General features: G+C 40.9%; 1 protein-coding gene across 1 annotated transcript in view; it reads right to left on the bottom strand.

The window, feature by feature from the left end:
* Positions 1-17,586, bottom strand: part of LOC149444018 (SITS-binding protein-like) — a 105,289-nt gene extending 87,703 nt beyond the window's left edge. The window contains exon 1 of the mRNA XM_089654985.1: positions 16,908-17,586. Coding sequence (XP_089511111.1) covers positions 16,908-17,372 — 465 coding nt within the window. The 5' untranslated portion in view covers positions 17,373-17,586. The remainder of the gene's footprint in view (positions 1-16,907) is intronic.
* Positions 17,587-23,523: the final 5,937 nt, after the last annotated feature.

Raw genomic sequence — 23,523 nt, 5'->3', positions numbered from 1 at the left:
ACCATGGCCAGTATTTCTCACCCAGCACTGCAAGCACTATGAGTGATCAGCAGAAGATGTGCAGATGATGTCAGGATATGCTGAGTGTTGGAGTATGAATAGAGAGGGTACTAAAATGTAAATCTTGAAGGTAATAGTTCTGCTATATTAACTTTAGAATCTTCTTTTTTGCAACTATTAGGAAATTTCTCTATGACTGGTGACATTTTGGAAAGTGAAGAGTGCTGCTGAGAGCATGAGATCAATGCAGAACTAGCATACAAGTCATATTGGGGTTAATTTACTAAAGACAAATAGACTGTTCACTTTGCAAGGGAAGTTTGACTTTGCAAGGGGATTATTCCCAGAGCTTAGTGAATGAGGTGAAGCTCTGCTGACTTCCATCATCCAATCACGTGCAAATACAAATGCTGTTTGTTTCAAATTTTACTTGCACATAATTGGGTATTCTTTGCAAAATGAAATATATGCTCTGGGGAAAAATACCCTTGCAAAGCGCAACTTCCTTTGTGAACAGCCTACTTACCTTTAGTACATCTACCCTATTGCGTGTTTCTCTTGCTGATGATGTAAGCAGGCTATAAACAGCTCAAATTTTGTATGTTGGAAAATTGGGGTGACCATCGGGTGGTAGGAGGTCAAGACCCAGTTAGTAACAAAGTGCCACGTCCCTAAAGTAAGATATTGGGAAGAAGAATATTGAATGGACTTTTTAGGCACAGAAACTCAGTACACAATAGAATAATTCCCGGGGGAATTCATCACTGCAAAATGCACACTGGTTAATTTTATACATTGCTAGCCCCTGAGGAAGCGACTTTTTCTTTGGGAAACATGTCGGGCGCTGCCTGCACAGCTTGAATATCCCCTACCTTCCTGAAGGAATACCAAATTTAAAAAAAAGCGCCAGAGCGGTATTGCGCTGATTCAAAACCGGCAGGGTATATATATTTAGCTTTTTTGTTTATGTAGTAGAGTGTATATGTATAATTAAATTGGGAAACACCTGTTCTAGCCGGCGTGATTAAGGAGACTAGGAACGCAGTGATTGGCTGGGTGTTAAAACTATGTAGATGAAGGGTGGTATTTACAAGAGCTGTCTGACGTTCCCATCTGTACCGCCCCTTGATGACGTCGGTGTGACGAAACCGGTTGGGCGTAGCCTACTTGATGTGGACGTTAGAGAGCCTTGCTGTTCTGTGCTGTATGGGAGAGATCCGCGGTGAGTGTTAACTGTATCTCAACCCTTTTTTGCGATTGAAGCTGGTGTCTGTTGGACACCTTGTTTGTGAGTTTCCTTATACCTTTTTTATTAAAGAGATACAGTCAGGTCCATAAATATTGGGACATCGGCACAATTCTAACATTTTTGGCTCTATACACCACCACAATGGATTTGAAATGAAACGAACAAGATGTGCTTTAACTGCAGACTGTCAGCTTTAATTTGAAGGTATTTACATCCAAATCAGGTGAACGGTGTAGGAATTACAACAGTTTGCATATGTGCCTCCCACTTGTTAAGGGACCAAAAGTAATGGGACAATTGGCTTCTCAGCTGTTCCATGGCCAGGTGTGTGTTATTCCCTCATTATCCCAATTACAATGAGCAAATAAAAGGTCCAGAGTTCATTTCAAGTGTGCTATTTGCATTTGGAATCTGTTGCTGTCAACTCTCAAGATGAGATCCAAAGAGCTGTCACTATCAGTGAAGCAAGCCATCATTAGGCTGAAAAAACAAAACAAACCCATCAGAGAGATAGCAAAAACATCAGGCATGGCCAAAACAACTGTTTGGAACATTCTTAAAAAGAAGGAACGCACCGCTGAGCTCAGCAACACCAAAAGACCCGGAAGACCACGGAAAACAACTGTGGTGGATGACCAAAGAATTCTTTCCCTGGAGAAGAAAACACCCTTCACAACAGTTGGCCAGATCAAGAACACTCTCCAGGAGGTAGGTGTATGTGTGTCAAAGTCAACAATCAAGAGAAGACTTCACCAGAGTGAATACAGAGGGTTCACCACAAGATGTAAACCATTGGTGAGCCTCAAAAACAGGAAGGCCAGATTAGAGTTTGCCAAATGACATCTAAAAAAGCCTTCACAGTTCTGGAACAACATCCTATGGACAGATGAGACCAAGATCAACTTGTACCAGAGTGATGGGAAGAGAAGAGTATGGAGAAGGAAAGGAACTGCTCATGATCCTAAGCATACCACCTCATCAGTGAAGCATGGTGGTGGTAGTGTCATGGCGTGGGCATGTATGGCTGCCAATGGAACTGGTTCTCCTGTATTTATTGATGATGTGACTGCTGACAAAAGCAGCAGGATGAATTCTGAAGTGTTCCGGGCAATATTATCTGCTCATATTCAGCCAAATGCTTCAGAACTCATTGGACGCCGCTTCACAGTGCAGATGGACAATGGCCCAAAGCATACTGCAAAAGCAACCAAAGAGTTTTTTAAGGGAAAGAAGTGGAATGTTATGCAATGGCCAAGTCAATCACCTGACCTGAATCCAATTGAGCATGCATTTCACTTGCTGAAGACAAAACTGAAGGGAAAATGCCCCAAGAACAAGCAGGAACTGAAGACAGTTGCAGTAGAGGCCTGGCACAGCATCACCAGGGATGAAACCCAGCGTCTGGTGATGTCTATGCCTTCCAGACTTCAGGCTGTAATTGACTGCAAAGGATTTGCAACCAAGTATTAAGTGAAAGTTTGATTTATGATTATTATTCTGTCCCATTACTTTTGGTCCCTTTAACAAGTAGGAGGCACATATGCAAACTATTGTAATTCCTACACCGTTCACCTGATTTGGATGTAAATACCCTCAAATTAAAGCTGACAGTCTGCAGTTAAAGCACATCTTGTTCGTTTCATTTCAAAACCATTGTGGTGGTGTATAGAGCCAAAAATGTTAGAATTGTGTCGATGTCCCAATATTTATGGACCTGACTGTAAATGAAAAAAACGTATTGCACCATTATGTTCTCTTTTTTGTCCCTGAGTGTACTGCATGCTCTCATGGAAGTATGAGAAAGAGTGGAGAAGTTCATCATAAGAGCTTGGGCTGCAAAGTTGTTTGTCTGTGATTATTATCTGGAAGTATCTGAAACATCACCATATCTATTTGGACATCGGGTTCATTGCTCCCAGAGCACAAGCGCTGTTGCTGGTTTATTATCTGACCAGCCATTAGCTCTGGTGAGTTCATTTAATCTCCTTTGGTGGTGGTTTTTTTACAATTGATTCAAGTCACTGAAGATATTTATATATTTTTTGGACACTAATTTATGTTTGGACACTATAATTTATTTAAAACACTAATGTTTTTTAGATGATAATATACACCTTTGTATAAGTTTGTTATTAGCGCATACCTTTTTATTTAGGCTTCCTGAAGGAATACTTTGTTGATACCATCTGTACTGTAATTATTCATTGGAAATCAATTTCTGTGGTTGGTGGGTTATGGGATGTTAGCTGTGGGCTAATTGTGCAATGTAATTGTATACAAGATACATTTTAGAGTACAGAGTTTCTGTGCCTAAATATTCAATATTCTTCTTCCCAATAGCTCAAATGTTGTGATTTCTGCTGAATTGGCCAAAATTTAAGTCATGGGTGGTCCTATCAGAACCACCAAACTCAACAAATTTCGATAAAAAAATTAGAAGGATTCAGAAGCTGACAGGCATTTGACTACTTTTTACATGAAACATTATTTAGTGCCAGGAAATTGGTAGCCCGTCATTGGATGCAGGCAATTCCTCCAACTTTGGAAGAGTGGAAGGCAGATATTAACAACACCGTATCCTTGAAGAAATTGATATATGTTAATAGAGGATGTCCCAACAAATACAATAAAATTTGGTATTGTTGGTTGCAATCTACGGAGACTAGCGCCTAGATGAGATAGGTCTGTTACACCGGGACGTAGTCACTAGGCGTATCGCCCCTGCAGTAAATAACTACATAGCTATATAATTTGCACTGGTCCTTATCTCCAGGCCAGATTTGGTGTTTTACCTACACTGTCACAATGTTGAGTTTCTCTGGTTGTTTAATGGTTGCCTACCATTTATGTATACTCTTTATGTCACACAATTATTTGTACTGTTAAATTTCTATTTTAGATTCTTTTATTCAATAAAGATTCTGTCTTTTTATTAAAAAAAAAAAATAGAAGCCAGGTGGAAAATTGCTGGCCTATCAGATGCAGTCAGTGTTTGTGTATTCAGAGAGCCATTGGTGCTGTGGCTATCTGATTACAATAGCTGGCAGGAGAAATTCCTCCATCCATGCTGTTTAGCCTGGAGAGATGACAATAATTTGAGCCACTGGCTGAGTGAGAGAAAACTTTGCATGTATAGCTAGCATTACCCAGCACAGACAAGGGGAGGAAATGTCACTCTTGGGATTCCAGTGAGATGTGTTTGAAGACATATCCAGTACAGTGGGGCTGATTTATTAAGTGTGTTCACTTTGCAAAGTGTACTTGCACTTTGCAGAAACAATTTTCACCTTGCTTAGTGAAGGAGGCGAAGCTGAGGGGGGATTTACTAAGGCTGGCCATACATTATACAATTATCTGCAGATTTTTGGTTTAGATTTACCAAAAACCATATAATAGGAGGACAAACCTAAACAACACTTTGTTGTATCCAATTAGGCAGGCCCTTGCACTACATAGTTGAAGGTAAATCTAAAGGAAATTGGGCAGAAAATCTGCAGATAATTGTATAATGTATGGCCAGCCTAAGCCTGGAACACTCAGAATCTGGTGCAGCTGTGCATGGTAGTCAATCAGCAACTAACTTCGGCTTGTTCAATTAAAGTGATTCTAAAGGCTCAAGGTTTTTTTACCTATATTCATGCTGTGCATGAAGGTAAAAAAACCTTTTACGTGCAGCAGCCCCCCCCAACCCCCCAATCCTTACCTGAGCCTCATCGCAATCCAGCGATGTTCACAATAGCCTCAGTTGTATGGGGACTCTCCCTCCTCATTAGCTGAAACAGCAGCAGGAGTCCACTGGCTCCCACTTCTATCAATCACAGCCAGTGAGCCAATGAGAAGAGAGTGATGGCAGGGCCAAACTTTGGCTCTGTGTGTCTTTTGGATGCCTAGAGCAGCGGCTCAGGAGCTAGTACACAGAGATGCCCCCAGGGCAAGCTGCTTTCTCTGTGGGCACTGCTTGAGAAGGAGGAGCCAGAGTGCTGGTGCTGGACCTGAAAAGAAGATCGGGACAGCTATGTCCAACACTACTGCACAGACCAGCTAAGTATCCCATATTTGTTTTTTTATTTGTTTTTAAATTAAGCTTTAGTATCACTTTAAACTTTGTCAAAAAATAAATAAAAAAACTGGAAGCTGAATGGTTTCTATGCAGAGCTGCACCAGATTTTGCACTCTCCAGTCTTAGTAAATAACCCCCTAAGTGACAATTCACTTTGCAAAAGAAAATCCAGTCGTGTGCAAGGAAAATTGAACAAGGTTGGATTTCTGAAGTCAGTACAGCTTCCAGGCATTATCCGCCTGCTCAGCGGGGGATGTCTCCGCTGATCCCCGCTGAGCAGGCAAATGACAGGTCTCCATCCACTCTGCTGCTGCAGAACGGACACAGACACTGCCCACTGATTTCAATTGGAGATTCAGATGGAAATAGACTGCCTGTCCGTTTCCACCCAATTGTCATCCAATCCGATCCCCTGGACAGATGGGGAATGGATCCCCATCCGTCTGTTTTTGGTGTACAGGATGCCGGCGGGTGTCAACAGACTATTGTCTGCTAACATCTGCCGGTCCATTGAAGTCTATGGATAGAGCGATCGGGTCCACCTGAAAAATGGACAGGCGGACCCCTTTGGTCTGCTCATGTGAAAGGGGTCTAACAGTTATAAGGCTGAAGTTTCTTTTAGATCATGATGTTTAGATCATGTTTCCCCAGAATGAAGTTAGTCTTAATTCTCGGTACTCTTACTTTGGTGGGATGATCTGAGCACCTTGCCTGGAAGACATCAGGCTCTAGCTCCTGCAAAGGACTCTCTAAAACCAACAACCCCATGCATCTTAATTGACATGCATATAATTCACTGCTGACATCGGCAGGAGTCGGTTACTACACTCCAGGAAGAGGAGTGCAGTGATTTAGCCAATATGGCATCAGTTTCAAAGCAGGTTATAAAGCACAAAAGGGTGAGAAGATCATTCTTGCTTAACAGATGAGTCCAGAACTATTGTGCAATTAATGTTTGTTTTTGTAATTATTTGAATATGCTTTAATATTAAAAAAAGAAAAAAGATGTTTCTACAGAGTGATTGTAATTTGTTGAACTTCTTGGAAAGTTACTCTTTTTTACATAATTTAGGCATGGTTGGTGTAGAGTATCTTCTTGCCATAACCTATCAGAGTGTTATAGGAATCAACTTGTATTCCTCCAAGAAAGGAGTAGAAATGTTAGTTCAGTGTGCACACCAATGAGAGCCAGGATCCCCACACAATTTTAGTATTTGTCTAATGAACAAACAACATTGAACTAAATAAGATATAGGAGCACACCCCGTCCTAGAGGATAAAGAATAGCAGTGAAGGAATGGGGATTGAAGCAGTCTGATCTAGAAGGGCCTGAGCATTGCACTACATCACAACCTTTACAATAACACAATAAGGTTTATCTAAAGCCAGAATTGTTTCTTTAATTCTGGATACCGTAGGGAAGGGTTAAAATCCATCTCAGTTTTTTTCCATCTGTGTCCCATTGGGGAGATTACTTCCCTTTCCAGGAAGTATAAGGAAATCCACCCAAAGTGCAGAAACTCTCCTCTTAGTTGTCACCAGAACAAGCATCCACTTTGGCAGATTTCCCCACTGTTTTGGAATTTCGTTGCTTTCTTATCCCAGTGACAATGGTCACAAGGACAAATAGAAAGGGGAATCATCCAACCAAGAACACTGCCAGGGGATTCTACTATTCTACTATTCCCTATTCCATCCAAAACTAATCTAAGCCTTTTGGCTATACATACACCTTAAAACAAAGAAAAGTATCCCCACTGGAGGCGCTGGCTTTTCATCATCCAGTGAAGAGCTCTGCAGGGGGTACAAGGCCTGAACAATATTTCTTCTCCAAATGTCGGTAATGCTTGGTCTTGTTAAAGAATGTCCCATCAGCATTCCTACATTAACCTGTACATTGCCCACACAGCTCTATGATGGGCAATCTACTGGAAGCACCTCCGCTAGGGGCGCTCTGCGTTCGTTTGTGGTAGGCTTCGAGTTTAGGAGCTTTTTGCATTTTTTTTGCCAAAGCACCTAAACTCAACTCCATAAAAGCCTGTGTCCATGTTCTATCCTCACTGCTTCATTTCTCCTCTCACCTCTTTTCACCACCTCTCCCTCTGCTTATTCCGGGTTCCCCCCCCCCCCCCCCTCTTCATTCTTCTACACCATGAACTCAGCAAACCTCTGTGTAAATTTAAATTCACTCCATCCTTTCCAGATTTTTCTGAATTTACCCATTTTGTCCTCTCCATTATAATATAATTCTTCCTTTCTTTGTATAAATTCTACCCTCTTTATCTTTTAACTTAGGGATCTCCTGAGCCCTCCAAAACTTAGGGATCAGCCCTTTTGCCGCATTTATTAAATGAGGTATCATTGTGTTCTTATATTGTTTTTCTGTTAAGTCAGTGTTATGGAATAAGCACACCCAGAGGACTTTAATTATTTCTTCTGTAATTTCTTTTATTTGTTAAACTACATCTTGCTAAAATTCCTGTATTTTGGGACACTCCCACCATATATGTACCATTGTGCCCTCCTTCCCACATCCCCTCCAGCAAAATGGTGAATTCTCTGTATGTAACTTATGTGCTCTACTGGTTGTAACATACCATCTTGCAATGAATTTATAATTCATCTCCACTGTGTTCATGTCAGCTATCCCACGTGCAATCCTAAAACTTTCTTTCTCTGCTATTCACTCCACTGTGTTTTCAACTCTTTCTCCCATCTACTTATAAACAAAGGTGCGAGAGGTTCAGCCAATGTAGTAAGTGTCCTATAAATATGCGAAGTGCGATGTTTTGTGTACCTTTTAAGTTCAGTAATTACTCTACTGGGTGCAAATTTTTAACCTTTCTCAGTGGCTGTGGGAGTGATACAGAGAAGTTTCTCAATTGATAGTGCTGCCATTCATCCATCATCCGAAACATTTCCTATTTCTGTTTCAACTCCTGTAAAGTGTTTAACTCCCCTTCCTTCATACTATCCTTTAACCACGCATTCCTATCTATAATCCATGTTCCTACAATGGTGCTCATCCCTGGTGGGAAATAATTTGTTTCCATTAGTGGTATTAATGGTGAGTTATACTCCCATCCTTTTTGTTTGTGTATTACATCCCATATCCTAAGTACATTCTTAGTTAAAGTGCTCATGTTTACAGAAAGCCTTCGATACTGTTGTGGAACCGAAATGATTTTATCTAATTGTGCTTCATTCAGTGTTAATTCCATCCACACCCAACTTTTCCCTCGTGAATTATATACCCATTCCATTATTCGTGACAAAATTACTGCACAATAGTACCTTTTAATCTCCGGCATATTTAGTCCCCCATTTATTTTATCCCTACATAGGACCTCATATTTTACCTTTGTTTTTTTATTTGTCCATACATATCTCATTATCATTCCTTTTCATACCCTAAAATACACTTGCAGTAAATAGATTGGAAGCATTTGAAATTTATACAAGATTTTAGGGAGTATCACTATTTTAACCTTATTAATTCGACCTATCCAAGACAAAAGACCTTTTGATATTTTCTTCAACTCCCCTTTTGTTACATTCAATAGTCGTATATAGTTCGCTTGATGCTCTTAATTGGCGGGGTTAGCTTTACTTTTAAATATTTTAATTCTTTATCCTGCCAGTTAAAAGGACATTTTCTTGTAATACTTGTCTTTCTACTTTCAACATATTGATATCTAAAATCTCCGATTTTGTAAGAAATATTTAGACATTTGATAGTTCTCCGTAATATTTTAAAGTTTGCATTAAGTTTGGCAATGTTTTTCTAGGATTTTCCACATAAAATAACATATCGTCCACAGACGCTGCCACTTTGTTCTACGTCTCCTATCTGAATACCTTTTATATCTACACTTTTCCGTATTGTTGCCAACAAAGGCTCCAAGGTTAATACAAACATAAGGGGTGAGAGTGGACAACCCTGCCTCGTTCCATTGTACATTTCAAAAGATTCCGACAATGTACCATTAATCTTTACTGCTGCTGACGGATGACAATATAAAGATTTTATCCACTGAAACATTTTTGGTCCTAATCCTATCACCTCTAAAGTGCTCATCATAAATTCCCATTTTACCCTGTCGAAAGCGTTTTCGGGATCTATCGACAAGAATAAAACTGAGGACTTCTCTTTCTTGCTTTTTTCTAGAAGTAATAAAGATCTCAGTCCATTATCTCTACCTTCTCTCGCCGGTATAAACCCAACCTGATCTAAGTGTGTCAGCTCCGGCATTAGATCCTTCAACCTACTAGCAATAATTTTAACATATAGTTTCGTATCTACATTTAATAATGAGTTTGGTCTGTATATGGCACATTGAGACAAATCTTTGCCTTCTTTAGGCAATATTGTAATATGTGCCATCAACGACTCTTTCCTTATTTGCACTCCTTCTCCCAATGCGTTCATGTAAATACCCATTTTTGGCACTAATAGTTCTGTAAATTTCCTATAGTATCTCACTGTGAATCCATCTGTTCCTGGGCTCTTTTCTGCTGCTGTACTCCTTAGTGCATCTTGAACTTCCTCCTGTGTTATCAGTCTTTCTAACAATACCAATCTCTCTTTATCTAATCTAGGTAGTCCAGACTCTTTTAAATATTTCTGAACCACAGCGGATCCAAGGGCTAGGGATAGGCCATGGGTTTTTTTAAGAGAATGGGGAATGGAGAGGGGAGGGGGGTAGGAGGGGATTGTGGGGAGGAAGTGGAGGGTGGGGGGGGTTTGGGGATAGAGGGGAGGAGGTGGAGGGTTAAGGGGAGAGAAGAATGGACCAAATGGAGGCCTTTAGTGTTTCAAATGTATTATATCATGATCTCCAGATACGAGGAAATGATGGAAGGAGAGAGGAAGGGAAAGGAAAAGGGAGGAAAGAAGGATAATGGGTAGAGAAAAGAATTATGGGATGGTTGGTAAGAATGTTGTTAACTTTAAGACATATAATGTTAAAGGTTTGAATACTTCAGTAAAAAGACACAAGATTCTTAGGGAAATTTATCAATATTCAGCTGACGTAGTCTTTTTACAAGAGATACATTTATCACAGGAATCAAGAATTATGTTACAATCAAGAAATTACCCGGTTTGGTATTATGCTGATTCCCCAATAAAATGGGCTAAAGGAGTAGCTATAGGGATGCCAAGAAATGTAAGATTTACAATAGAAGACAGAAGGGTGGATCCAGAAGGTCGGTTTTTGTTCTTACGGAGGAATCTGTATGAAATGGAATGTACACTTGCAAACATATACTGCCCAAATAAGAACCCAATGTCTTATCTAGAAGATACCTTAAGGAAGTTGATGGATTTTAAGAAAGGGATATTGATTGTAGTAGGGGATTTTAATTTTTGTATGGATCCCCAGCTTGATACATTGCGCGTGTGCAGAGGGATGGAGGTAAAGGTCTAAGAGCTATTAAAAAGAAACTGTATCAATGTCAATTGGTGGATGCATGGAGAATCAAGCATGCAGGAATTAGAGACTATACATTTTATTCCCCTACACATGTAGCATATTCTAGGTTGGATTATATAATGGTAGAACATAGATTATTGGAGTCGTTGATCAATTCCAATATTGGAGTTACATCATTATGAGACCATGCTCCTGTTATGATGAGGTTGAAAGTGAGTGGTGTGCAGAGTAAAACATTCGCATGGAAATTAAATCAGACACTCATCCAAGACCAAGAAATGGGAGTGAGAATACAGGAGCAAATAGAACAATATTTTTTTAGCAAACGAAATGGAGGGAGTTTTGGTGGCCACAGTATTGGAGGCACACAAGGCATATATAAGGGATATCTTGATTGTCATAGGAGCAGAAAAAAGAGGTCAGAAAGGATAAAAAGGTTAATAGAGGAACTATTTGTATTGAGCAGTTACATAAAAAGAGAACAAAAACTGAAGTACAACATAAGATTATATAAAGAGAGCTAAGAACTAAGTAATTTACTAGAACAAGAAACAAATAAGGTCTTTAATAGAGTGTTGAGAGAAAAATATCAATGGGGGAATAGACCGGGAAAATCACAGGCAAGGTTAGTCAGGAAAAAGAAATCAATAAATTTTATAGAAAAACTTAGAAAGGAAACAGGAAAATTAGTTTATCCAACTAAAACAATTGCTAGTGTATTTCAAAAATATTATAGTTCGTTATACGCAGTTAACCCCAAGAATAAAGAGCTGGAGGCAGATAAAAATATAAAAATTCAGGATAGGAACATTTTGACCGCCAACCACGGAAAAACGCAAAATGCGGGAAAACCATGGCAAAACGTGGCAACTGCAGTGCCGTGTTTTTGCCGTGATTTGCATTTTTCTGTGGCTGACAGGGTAGGCTCGTGTACATGAAGAATTGGGGAGAGGATCCTCGGCTACAGGAGATCAGCATGTTCTGAAATGTAGGGGTGAGTTGAGGGGGACAGAAACGGAGGCTATCAAAAGTTGCAGTGGAGCCCCTAAGATCAATGAGTAGGCTCGATGGAATAATTATAAAGCTTCACAAATTCCAGTTCTAGAAAGCCCCCTGTATTGATGATCCTTGTGTCCCCTATTATCACTGTAGGGTTCCATTAACTGAATGATATGGATGTATGCACGTGCATCAATCATTTGCGGACCATATTTTGTAACTCAGTATTTGATATTCACCCATGATCCACACAGAGAAGTATGCACAGGCTGCGATGTACAGTACATATGCTGAGTTTACTAACCAGTGTGGTTTGCCATAGAATGCATGTCCCTGTATCAGAATGTATGAAATATATAAGAAAATTGTGGCTTGCCTAAAACACAAATGTATTCTTTAATGTTTTGGGGTCCTATCATACAGCACAGCAAGGCAGTAACACAGTTTTTTTGTTACAATTAAAAGAGACGTATGGCTAAAGTCTTTTAGCCATACTTCCCTTGTGAGTCACAGGAGTACAATTACTTTTGTTCTCCTGCTACCCAGAGTCAGCTGATAGCAGTCTATTGTCTGCTATCAGCTGACAAGCCAAAGTTACTTCAGGCTCTGGAAGTATCCCGACAATATTGTCAGGATTCACCATGCTATCCTATGACAGCTGTTTCTGCCTTTCAGCGTACAGCTGAGAGCCGGAGCCAGCTGCACTCATCCCCTCCTCAGCCTGGGTTTCCAGTGAGTGCTGGAGCAGCAGAGTGGAAAACAGTGACCGATAGTCACTGCTCTCTGCTCTGAGCAGACTGAGAATTGGGCGATCAGCAGTCATGTCAGTCTTAGAGCTGATGTGGGACAGCTGCAGCATCATACCAATGCTGGAGCATGGAAGTGCATTTGTAGTTTTTTTTTCCATAAGCCCATACTTCTTCTTTATGGGATACAGCAGTGTCTTATATCTGCCCTCAGCCTGCTGAATGGACAGTGAAAAAGCTGAAGCAGACTGAAGAGGTCAAATCTCTGCTCACCCTGCTCTCTCCTCCTATCAGCATGTCACTTTTCAACACATTTGCATACAGCACACTTGATTGACTTTCAGTTCAGCTCCTTCCTCTCACAACGTTTTGCTGTGCAACTGGCTGATATCAGGACAAATTCATGAACTTACATCAATTGCAATAAACATTTTTCTTTTAAAGTTGTAAAAAATATATGTATACCTAGCTACATTAATTTCTGCATTTTATATCTGCCTGGAGTCCAGCTGTAATTTATAAAGAACCTTGAAGCAATGTCCAGCTTTAATTTGTAAAAATCCTATTGGAGTGTGCACGCAGATCTCTTTGTGCGCATATGCAGAAATGCAGGCAACAGCTGGCATATGATATTCCATACACTGGTCCTAGGAGTGGAGATTCCCCTGTACATACGATACCACTTTTTGGCCTGATAGGACAGCATGCAGGTTAGAACTGCTGCTATTTTAGCATATGCAAATTTCATTGCTTAGTGAACTGGTCACAGATTTACTCAAATAAAAATGTTAAAAAAAACTTCATCATAACAGAATGCACAGAAGCAGCATTAATAGATATCCAATGCACAAGGCAAATAGGACTGCACTACATGCATTGAAGGTAAGTGTAGGATCTGCTAGGCGGCTTCCAGGGTTGCATTGGCTGTGTATGCACACATCTGTACATTAGCGCATACCTGCAATGTAAGCATACCCTATTGATATATACCTGCTCTTGTTCATTTGCTTTAGTAAATAAGAATCACAAATGTATGCACACCAAGTTATTTGCCTTGGAAACTGTAAAACAGAATCTACTGTTGTCAGTGTTGAAGTAGGTGAAAAGCGTAAAACCCAAGAATTGCAAAGCAGATCAGATTAATGGAATCCATGTGACTCGTGTTAGCAAATTGCAACCAGTAATAGGCTTATCATACAAAACCATACAAACCAGATCTGTGTGATATCAGCGATGATGAACGCAGTCCAAGATGGGCTAAAGGAAGCAAATGTCTGGCAGGACGCCATGGCTTATTGGACTTTTGTGCTGTTTACTCACTGTTATTAAATAAGCCAGTAATTATATGACAGTTTAAAATGGCACAGATATTATTCATCTATAATTTATGTACATGTGGAGTACTAGAAGTTGCTGTATTTTGCATGATGTGTCTAGTTTATGTATATTTAATCTATTTGTATCAATCTAATTAAAGATAGATTGTAGTCAAAAATAAAAAAAAGCAGCTCAGTAGCTCAGCAGTTGAATTTTTTCTTATAGGCACCACTGCATTAAGCCTGTCTACTCTACTGCCTTGTCAGTAATCTGGTGATCCTAGAAAACACCTACTGGGAATACTGGCCCCGTCTTTGCATACACAAACTGCCAAGACTAAAAGCTCATTAACGCCTGTCTAACTCCCATACTAAAGCTCATTAACGCCTATCTAACGCCCATACTAAAGCTCATTAACGCCTGTATAAACGCCCATACTAAAGATCATTAACATCTGTCTAATGCCCATACTAAAACTCATTAACGCCTATCTAACGCCCATACTAAAGCTCATTAACGCCTGTCTAACGCCCATACTAAAGCTCATTAACGCCTGTCTAACGCCCATACTAATGCTCATTAACGCCTGTCTAACGCCCATACTAAAGCTCATTAACGCCTGTCTAACGCCCATACTAATGCTCATTAACGCCTGTCTAACGCCCATACTAAAGCTCATTAACGCCTGTCTAACGCCCATACTAAAGCTCATTAACGCCTGTCTAATGCCCATACTAAAGCTCATTAACGCCTGTCTAAACGCCCATACTAAAGCTCATTAGCGTCTGTCTAATGCCCATACTAAAGCTCATTAACGTCTGTCTAAACGCCCATACTAAATCTCATTACCGCCTGTCTAAACGCCCATACTAAAGCTCATTAGCGTCTGTCTAATGCCCATACTAAAGCTCATTAACGCCTGTCTAAATGCCCATACTAAAGCTCATTAACATCTGTCTAGTATGGGCGTTAGACAGGTGTTAATGAGCTTTAGTATGGACTTTAAACAGGCGTTAATGAGCTTTAGTATGGGCGTTAGACAGGCGTTAATGAGCTTTAGTATGGGCGTTAGACAGGCGTTAAGGATCTTTAGTATGGGCGTTAGACAGGCGTTAATGAGCTTTTGTATGGGCGTTAGACAAGCGTTAATGAGCTTTAGTATGGGCGTTAATGAGCTTTATTATGGGTGTTAGACAGGCGTTACTGAGCTTTAGTATGGGCGTTAGGCAGGCGTTAATGATCTTTAGTATGGGCATTAGACAGGCGTTAATGAGCTTTAGTATGGGCGTTAGACAGGCGTTAATGAGCTTTAGTATGGGCGTTAGATAGGCGTTAATGAGTTTTAGCAGGGCGTTAAACAAGCATTAATGAACTTTAGTATAGGCGTTAGACAGGCTTTAATGAGCATTAGACAGGCGTTAATGAGGTTTAGTATGGGCGTTAGACTGGCTTTTAAAACTGGCCTTAAAAACGCTCCCAAACACCCTATGTGCAGTTTTGAGGCATTTGTAAGCATTTGACAAGCGTTAAAACAACACCACAAACTAAATAAACTGTAATGTTATTAACGCACTGCAAATGCCCACAAACGCCTGCCAGTTCGTCACCAAAGAATTATTTATTCTCTTCTCAAAAACATCTTTAAACTGACAATTTATGAGAAGGTAAATTATATTTCCTTTCCTGAAAAATGTTCTTTTTTTCCTTGTGGTTGTACTAGTACCAGTTTACACCGGAATCATATGGGAATGCGCTCTGCTTTCCTGTGCAATTCAGCACGATGCAATTTTCAGTCCATTCTTTTGAATGGGCTGAAATCGCACTGGATAATACATAAAGTAATGCATGCAAACGCACTGTAACTGGATTGCATGGTACTGCAATACCAAACAATCTGGTTCAGGCAAACACACTGCATTTGCGATCTAATCTACATTTGTGTTGTCGTTAGGTTTACATCGACACCCACAGCAGAGCGCACCCCCCAGTGCGTTTTAAATGCAGTGCAGGAAACACGTACAGAATGCAGGTTTCCTGCACCACATGTAAATGGGTCCTAAATGAACAAACTAAATAGAGAAATTCATATCACTTGAAAACACCTATTATTCATATACTAACCATGCAATACAGAAGGCATTGTCATTCACCAGTTTCCTGCTGATCCAAGGGAACATAGCTGGATATAGTTCAAATTTCTGAATAAATGTGAACTTTTTGTAAACAATGTTTAAATCTCAGATATACTGTATCTTACAGCAGCTTCTTGTTCAATATATATCTCATAAAATAAATATTTGCAGTGTACAGTATATTTAAAACACAGACTTTTAAAAATGATTGAATATATAGAAATATGTATAGAAATATTAAAACACCTTTCAAGTTTTAATAGCTGTCTGTGTCCCAACCAGGGAAATCTACTGCTCTGTTTGTCCTGGTGACCACTGTCACTGGGACTAAAAGTGAAGAAAATCCAACATTTGGGTTGTCACTGAAACAGTAAAAGTGGGAAAGTCTTCCATTACACGGTCTGCAACTTCACTGGGGAGATCCACACTCTTTATTTGTACGGGAGATAATAGTCAACAGTACAAAAAGTGATGTGAAGTCCAAAATTTTACAGTTGTGATCACAAGAAGTGTAAGAAAAATGGCCAGATGGAATGCCTGTTTTGGTGACAGCTAACAGGGGAATTTTTGCGCACATTATAAAGTTTCCACTCACTTCCCGTTGGGTCTCAATGGGACACATACAGCAAAAATAAACTGAATAGGGTTTTAAACCTTCCCTACGCTTTCCAAAAAAAATGTAAAAGAGTTTTGGCTATACATACATTTTAGGCAAAGATCCTTATCACCACGCAATCCTTAGATCAAAAAAGATGCTCTTGGATAAGAGGGTTGAGACTTTCCATACTGCATGGTTATTATAGCATAATTCAGATCTTGCATCATCTTAAAAGGTCTCATTTAGTATTATAAACGCCCAATAGAGAATCTTATTTAAAATGTTTGCACATCAAGGCAATTGCACACAACATTGCTGAATGCCTAGTGTCAAATGTCAAACACAGGTAAATAAGGACACTACAGACATACCTTAAGCTTCACATCACAGTGTATTGGGGTCCAGGTAATATTATAACACTCAGTACCAGCTGAGTAATTGTGTTCTAAACTAATCTTCAGGTCTGTGACGGAATCCCAGGTATAACAAAATTCTGTTTTATTGAGCCAACACAAATTCTTAACAAAATTTTGCTCCATATCAGGAAAGTTGCCTACGTCTATTTCCACAAAAGTTTTGTCTTCGGTCAAAGTCTGCAATATCAGAGTGTGAGTATTTCTCTCCCAAATGAGTCCACTGACCCGTCCCTTCAGGATCCAGTTTTTGTTAGGTTGGTCCATCACCTGCCAATAGATAATTCCAATTGTCATAATGAAGAAGATTGCAACCCCGACACAGGCGACGGCTCCCTTCCAGGTCTCATTCATTTCCTTCAGTCCGGCATCCCAGTTGACCTCGGGAATATTGCTTGGGCTCCTTGGACGGGAGTGAGGCATTGCCAAAAATCTTCAGTCGAATATAATATTGCTCTTGCAAAATAACTGTGTTTCTTCATTTAAAAAAAAAAAAAAACTCAGACATTAAGTTGGGTAAAGCATTTTCAGATGTGAACTTTTAAAAGCCATCTTCAACCTAGCACATGTTGCGAGAAGTATGGGGAAGTTATTCTTGTCTAGTTGTACTCTGTATGCTCAGCGGAAGAAGAGAGCCTTGAAATAGCTACAACTGGCACTAGAAGGAATCAGCTAAAGGGCCGTCCCACTGCCAGATTTGTCCCAGGTGCTTGAGCAGTGACGTATGCAGCATGTGGACTGTACCTAATCAATTGCACTTCTTCTAACTCCAGCAAACCAAATCCCTGTGCATTCCAATAGATTAACAATACGATTCTACAGCAAGTAGCAGGATTTAAGTGTCTTGTCATTTTGCACATCTAAAAAAAAATCACATTGTAACTCTTAAAGACTTTTTAGATGTGCTGACTTTTAAGTTTCAATCATTTTTGTTTTGAAAAAGCACAAAGAAGTACAAACATACCAGGAAGACATGATTCTGAATAAGGCACCATACAACCTGAGTTGCATGTACAAAGGTGTGTGCCGACTTTTATTTTATTAGTCCCATTAAAGAAAATCAATACCGAACTCTTCTCGTGAAAATGTTACTTGCCTGACATACGTTGATTGAAAGGTTTTAACGCTTACACTGACCCCAGAACAAGTTATCATTGCTATTTCTATTACATAGGACTTATATAGTGCCAACAGTTTGCACAACACATTACAATATAAACAGAGACAGTACAGTTACAATACAACGCAAGGTGGTAAAGAGGGCCCTGATCACGAGAGCTTACACTTTAATAAGTATGCAGGTTAAAAGTTCTGACTTCCTCTGATTTTACTCAGTGCTTCAGAAAGTATTGAGGGCAGAGAGAGCCAGTAAATGAGTATTTTCACAAGGATTTTAGAATTTGCCACCTCCTTATTTTATTCAGCAGAATATTATTTTAAACTGAGGAACTGGTTAAATAAATTATATAAATATAACCAATCATACTTCCAATGTAATTGAAAAGGAACACACAGTTCAGGACCTGACACCCTCAAAACGTGTGTAAGTGGCTAACTTCTCTGTGATACAGGAATTGATCAAGCATGTCTGATGTGGGGGTTCAAGAAAAAAATATGGGACAGTGAGGCAGAGGATTGAAGGCCTTTTACCACAACTCACAGGATGCAGCAAAAGAAGAACAGATCCAGGATCCACTGACAGCTGCTGCAGTGCAAAGCCAGTATATGTAGGCAGCACAAAACCAGCACAAGCTGTACTCTGGACTGAAGGTGGGAAGCTCAGGGTGAGAGGCGCAGCACCCAGATATACTAGGCTGTTAGCAGGGTAAAGAAAAAAATGGCCTAGTATCTCTGGACACTGTGCCTCTCACTGTGAGCTTCCCACCTCCAGTTCGGAGTGCAGCTTATGCTGCTTTTGCCAGCTACCTGCATACACCTGCTTTGAGCTCAGGCTGCACTGCAGCATCTGTCTGTGGATCCGGGATATGTTCTTCTTTTGCCTGCCCCTATGCTGCATCCTGTGAGCTCAACTGATGACTCCGCTTCATGTTGTGGCTGATACTCTTGATTGTACACGTAAGTGGATGCTTTTTTTTTATTTAATAAAGTACGCCTACTTGCTGATATTGTCCTGCACTCTGTTTTTTCTATATCCTATAATGAGCTAATAGGCCGTGTAAACCAGCTTCTTCTGAAAGCTGTAAAATAATTGAAGTGAGAAAGATATAAGGGTCACTTCTTTCTCTACCTCCTGGAGTTTTGTATGTCTTAGATAGTCCAACAGTAAGATCTTTGTGCCATAATTCATAATTCTGCTCCTATCTATTTTTTTGGGCATTCCCACCCACATTTCTGTGTTACAGTTACCGTATTTTTCGCTCCATAAGACGCACCTGACCATAAGACGCACCTAGGTTTTAGAGGCAGAAAACAGGAAAAAAAAATTCTGAACTAATGGACTGCAGACATAGTACAGGAGATGACCAGAGACTGCGGACACAGTACAGGGGATGACCAGAGACTGCGGACACAGTACAGGAGATGACCAGAGACTGCGGACACAGTACAGGAGATGACCAGAGACTGCGGACACAGTACAGGGATGACCAGAGACTGCGGACAGCACAGGGATGACCAGAGACTGCAGACAGTACAGGGGATGACCAGAGAATGCGGACAGCACAGGGATGACCAGAGACTGCGGACACAGTACAGGGATGACCAGAGACTGCGGACAGCACAGGGATGACCAGAGACTGCGGACAGCACAGGGATGACCAGAGACTGCAGACAGCACAGGGATGACCAGAGACTGTGGACAGCACAGGAGATGACTGCTGACCTTTGGGGAGGTGGGGAGCGGGTACCTGAATTTGACAGATACCCACTCCCACTTCCGCGGAGTTGTCCTTTCATCTTACCTGTTCCTCTATCCAGCCGCGCGCTGTCTTCCCGGCTTCTGTAATGGCGCTCGGCATGACAGCCGGGTGCCCAGTGCGCATGAGCGAGAAGCACTTGCGCTTTGTGATTGGTCCGGCGGCTTCTGGGATCTGTCATGTGTCCCAGGTGCCGCCTTACCATTCACAAAAAGCACCGCTTCCTGCGCATGCGCACTTGGCACCCGACTGTCATGCCCACACTACAGAAGCCGGGAAGACCGCGCTGCTGGATAGAGGAACAGGTAAGATGAAAGAACAACTCCACGGAAGTGGGAGCGGGTATCTGTCAAATTCAGGTACCCGCTCCCCACCTCCCCAAAGGTCAGCAGTCATCTCTATAAGGTCCCGCTGTAGAGCTGAGCGGCCGGCCCGGTATTCTGACGGCGGCAGTGGAAATACCGGACCGGCCGCTCCATATTCGCTCCTTAAGACGCACTGACATTTTCCCCCCTTTTTTGGGAGGAAAAAGGGCGTCTTATGGTGCGAAAAATACGGTACTCCTTTTGTACTTTTATTTTCTATTGTATTCTCCTATCCTTTTGTATTCTCTTTAAAATAAAAGAAAGCACTTACAGATGAGAGTGAGATCTGCACAGCAGGTGTGTAGGTCAAGAAACGCAAGCACGGCCTAGGATACTACAAGTGATGCCCAGGCCATTACATCCAATGCCCCTTAATAGGCATTATTAGGAGGGCACCTAAGCTATAGTAATAAACCCAAATACTGTATACGTCCATCCACAACGCACAGTAATGCACTGTAGATGTGCAAAGCTATTCAAAGGTAATTGCACCTCAACCCCCCATCAATGGTGTGTTACAGCACACCACAATACACTTCCATATTCTTGATGTGCTGTGTTCCATTGCAAAAACATGTGCAGGACACAGTTATGCATTGAATGCATGTTAAAAACAAAAGGGTTGCCTAAAGCAATGCACCTCAAAATAGGGTGAACAGCCCTAAATATGCTGCTTATTTACCATGAATATTTATTTTTAGTTATTGTGAATGTGAATATGTGTTGACATCTATATTTTTATTCATTTCCTTTTATTGTGACCATGTGTACATTTATTTGGGTTAATTAGTTTTATTTCTAGCTGTAGAGTGCAGAATTGTGTAATGGGTCTAGAATTGGCAGATATTCTAATATTGTGTGGTGTGTGCTTTTGTGGGTGTGTTCTATTATAATGTAGCGCTTACCCTGGGAATGGCAGACTGATTTGCCACAGGTTCCTCTCCCAGGTTAGTGCAGAGGCAGCCAGGCACACAGCAACAGTCACTTTTTCTGGCTCAATTAAGGGATTTGTCTTTTTTGATGCTTTTTTGTGAATTGCACTTTTATGGGGTTGCGGGTAGCTGTGGGATACTCCAAAAACCCTGTACAGTAATAAGAGAACACTCTTCTCTTTGGTTCTCTCCTTAGTTCAATTCAGTAGCAGCTAAGTGAATAGGTAACTTTTGAGACACTATACGAACTGTTCCAAATTTGAGCAAGCTCTGGCACTAATGCACAAGGGATAGTAGCAGCACACAGTCACTAGGATCCTACACTCAGGTCTGTACTCTCAATGTCCCTGGATGCTTGGATGCCTCCTTCCAATATCAGCCAGACATTTCTCCCATGAACTCTCCAGACCAGATCCTCAGTGAAATCCTTTAGTCAGTTCCAGCAAGTTTCAGCAACTAGGCCCCCAGCTCACCTCGGTAAGTTCCTGTAAGAACTTCAGCTGCACTGCCCTGGAGGGCCCAGCCATTCAGACCGGAAACTTCTCTGCTTCTACAAGAACCCCGGCTGCTCAAGCTCCAGACTATTTAGGCACCCCCCCCCCCCCCCACTGTCTACTGGGCATCCTTCCCCAGGGGTTGGCTGAGACCACGTGAATATTCAGGCTGTGGATCAGCATCTTCCAATTCATTACATTCTAGAATCCACCACAAGGCAGTTGGAAGTAGTTGGACCTGCAGTCAGTGAATCCTAGAACAGGCTAAAACTATCACACACTACATCACTGATAACAGAAGAGACAGAAAAAAAGGATGCTAAATTAATGACACCATAAAATGCATATACGTTAAAAACAAACACACCTGACCCTTAGTGAGCTGCAGCGTATGTGGTAAAGTGTTGACTTGTGGTGCTTTGGAAAAAAAAAGTTAGGTGTCAGCTGATTAAGTCATTGTGGACATGTTTCTGGTGTGTCAGTACAGTACTGATTGTGTCTCTGTGGAAATGTTTCTGGTGTGTTAGTAGGGCAATGATTGTATCTCTACACGCATGTTTGTGTCAGCCTCAGTAACAAACTAATTGTGTATCTGCAGAGGGTTTGCTTGTATAACAAACTTAGCATACACAAGGTGAATATAACAAAGGAATGGGTATAACAAAGATCAATAAAATATTGATTGACGATATGTAACTTTTGGCTAGGAAAAGTATGAAATTTTAAACTGCACACTAATAAACAAATCTATATCCATCTCAGATATAATAGGCCATTTTAATACTTTTTGTTCACTTATAGTGCCTTTAACAGATAATGTTGTATTCACTAAATCCACCAAATGGCATTTATTATTTACTCAGGGCTACAAGTCCAATTCAATTGTCAGAATATTCCAAAATGTATAAAGTTTTCCAGTATAAAGTTTTCCAGTATGAAGTGTGATGTAGTATGATTGTCAAACAATCTACCGACTTACAATCTTTTACTTGATCTAGTAATATCCCCATTGCAAGCTCACATACTGGATGTGCTGACTTCCGAACCATCACTATATAAATACATTATTTAATAGTTGCCATTTAGCATCCTATATCTGACTGCCCTTCCTCAATAGGTATCTATAATTTTCAAACAAATGGTTTTCTATATTTACAATCATATTTAATGGAGATTTCTACTGCTACAGGCAAAGAGAAATAGTTCTTTAATGAGTCTTTAATGAGTCTCAGCAAGCGGTAAGTTCAATCAGTATCAATTGTAATACACTGCTACTTTGTCCTGCTGCTATATCACAAAATGACAAATACAGTCCTCACTGTTCACAAAGGATGAGTTTCAGGTTCACCACCACTGGTCTGAAGTGAATCCTGCAGGTTTGAGATTTGTGGTCCCAGCAAACTAATACACAGATTCACCTGGAAGTAGTGGTGTATTAACAAGGGTGAAATGTGTGCGATGCACATGGGCCCCAAGGGAGGGGGACCCACTGTGTTGTCACACATTGCACAACATGGGGAGACACTGGTTCCCTGTCTTTCTTGTCTGGGCAAGGAAGTGGGCCACACATAACAATTAACCCCCTGCTTGAGGTGGAGCCCAGGGGAGCCGAGCCCCACAGCTGCTGACTGCATCTGTACTATGTAACCAGCAGGCACTACTGAAGCACCAGCTGGTTACTTAACAGCTGTCATCTGGAGAGGACTTTATGTTTCATCTGATCTTCTCCCCCTGATGCTCCCCTGGTGTCTGATCTTCTCCACATCATAAGCGTTTTACCGCTACATAAATCTCTACTGCAGCTCCAGCGCTTGTGGTGTGGAGGAGAGTGAGTACCAGGGGTGCGGCAGGAGAAAAGGATCAGATGAAACATTCCTTTCTTTCCAGACGACAGGTGTCAAGTAACC

Source organism: Staurois parvus, unplaced genomic scaffold (assembly GCF_062004578.1).
Source record: "Staurois parvus isolate SC_StPar_1 unplaced genomic scaffold, SC_StPar_1.0 ptg000818l, whole genome shotgun sequence".
Classification (NCBI taxonomy): Eukaryota; Metazoa; Chordata; class Amphibia; order Anura; family Ranidae; genus Staurois; species Staurois parvus.
This window is presented reverse-complemented; position numbering and strand designations above follow the sequence as displayed.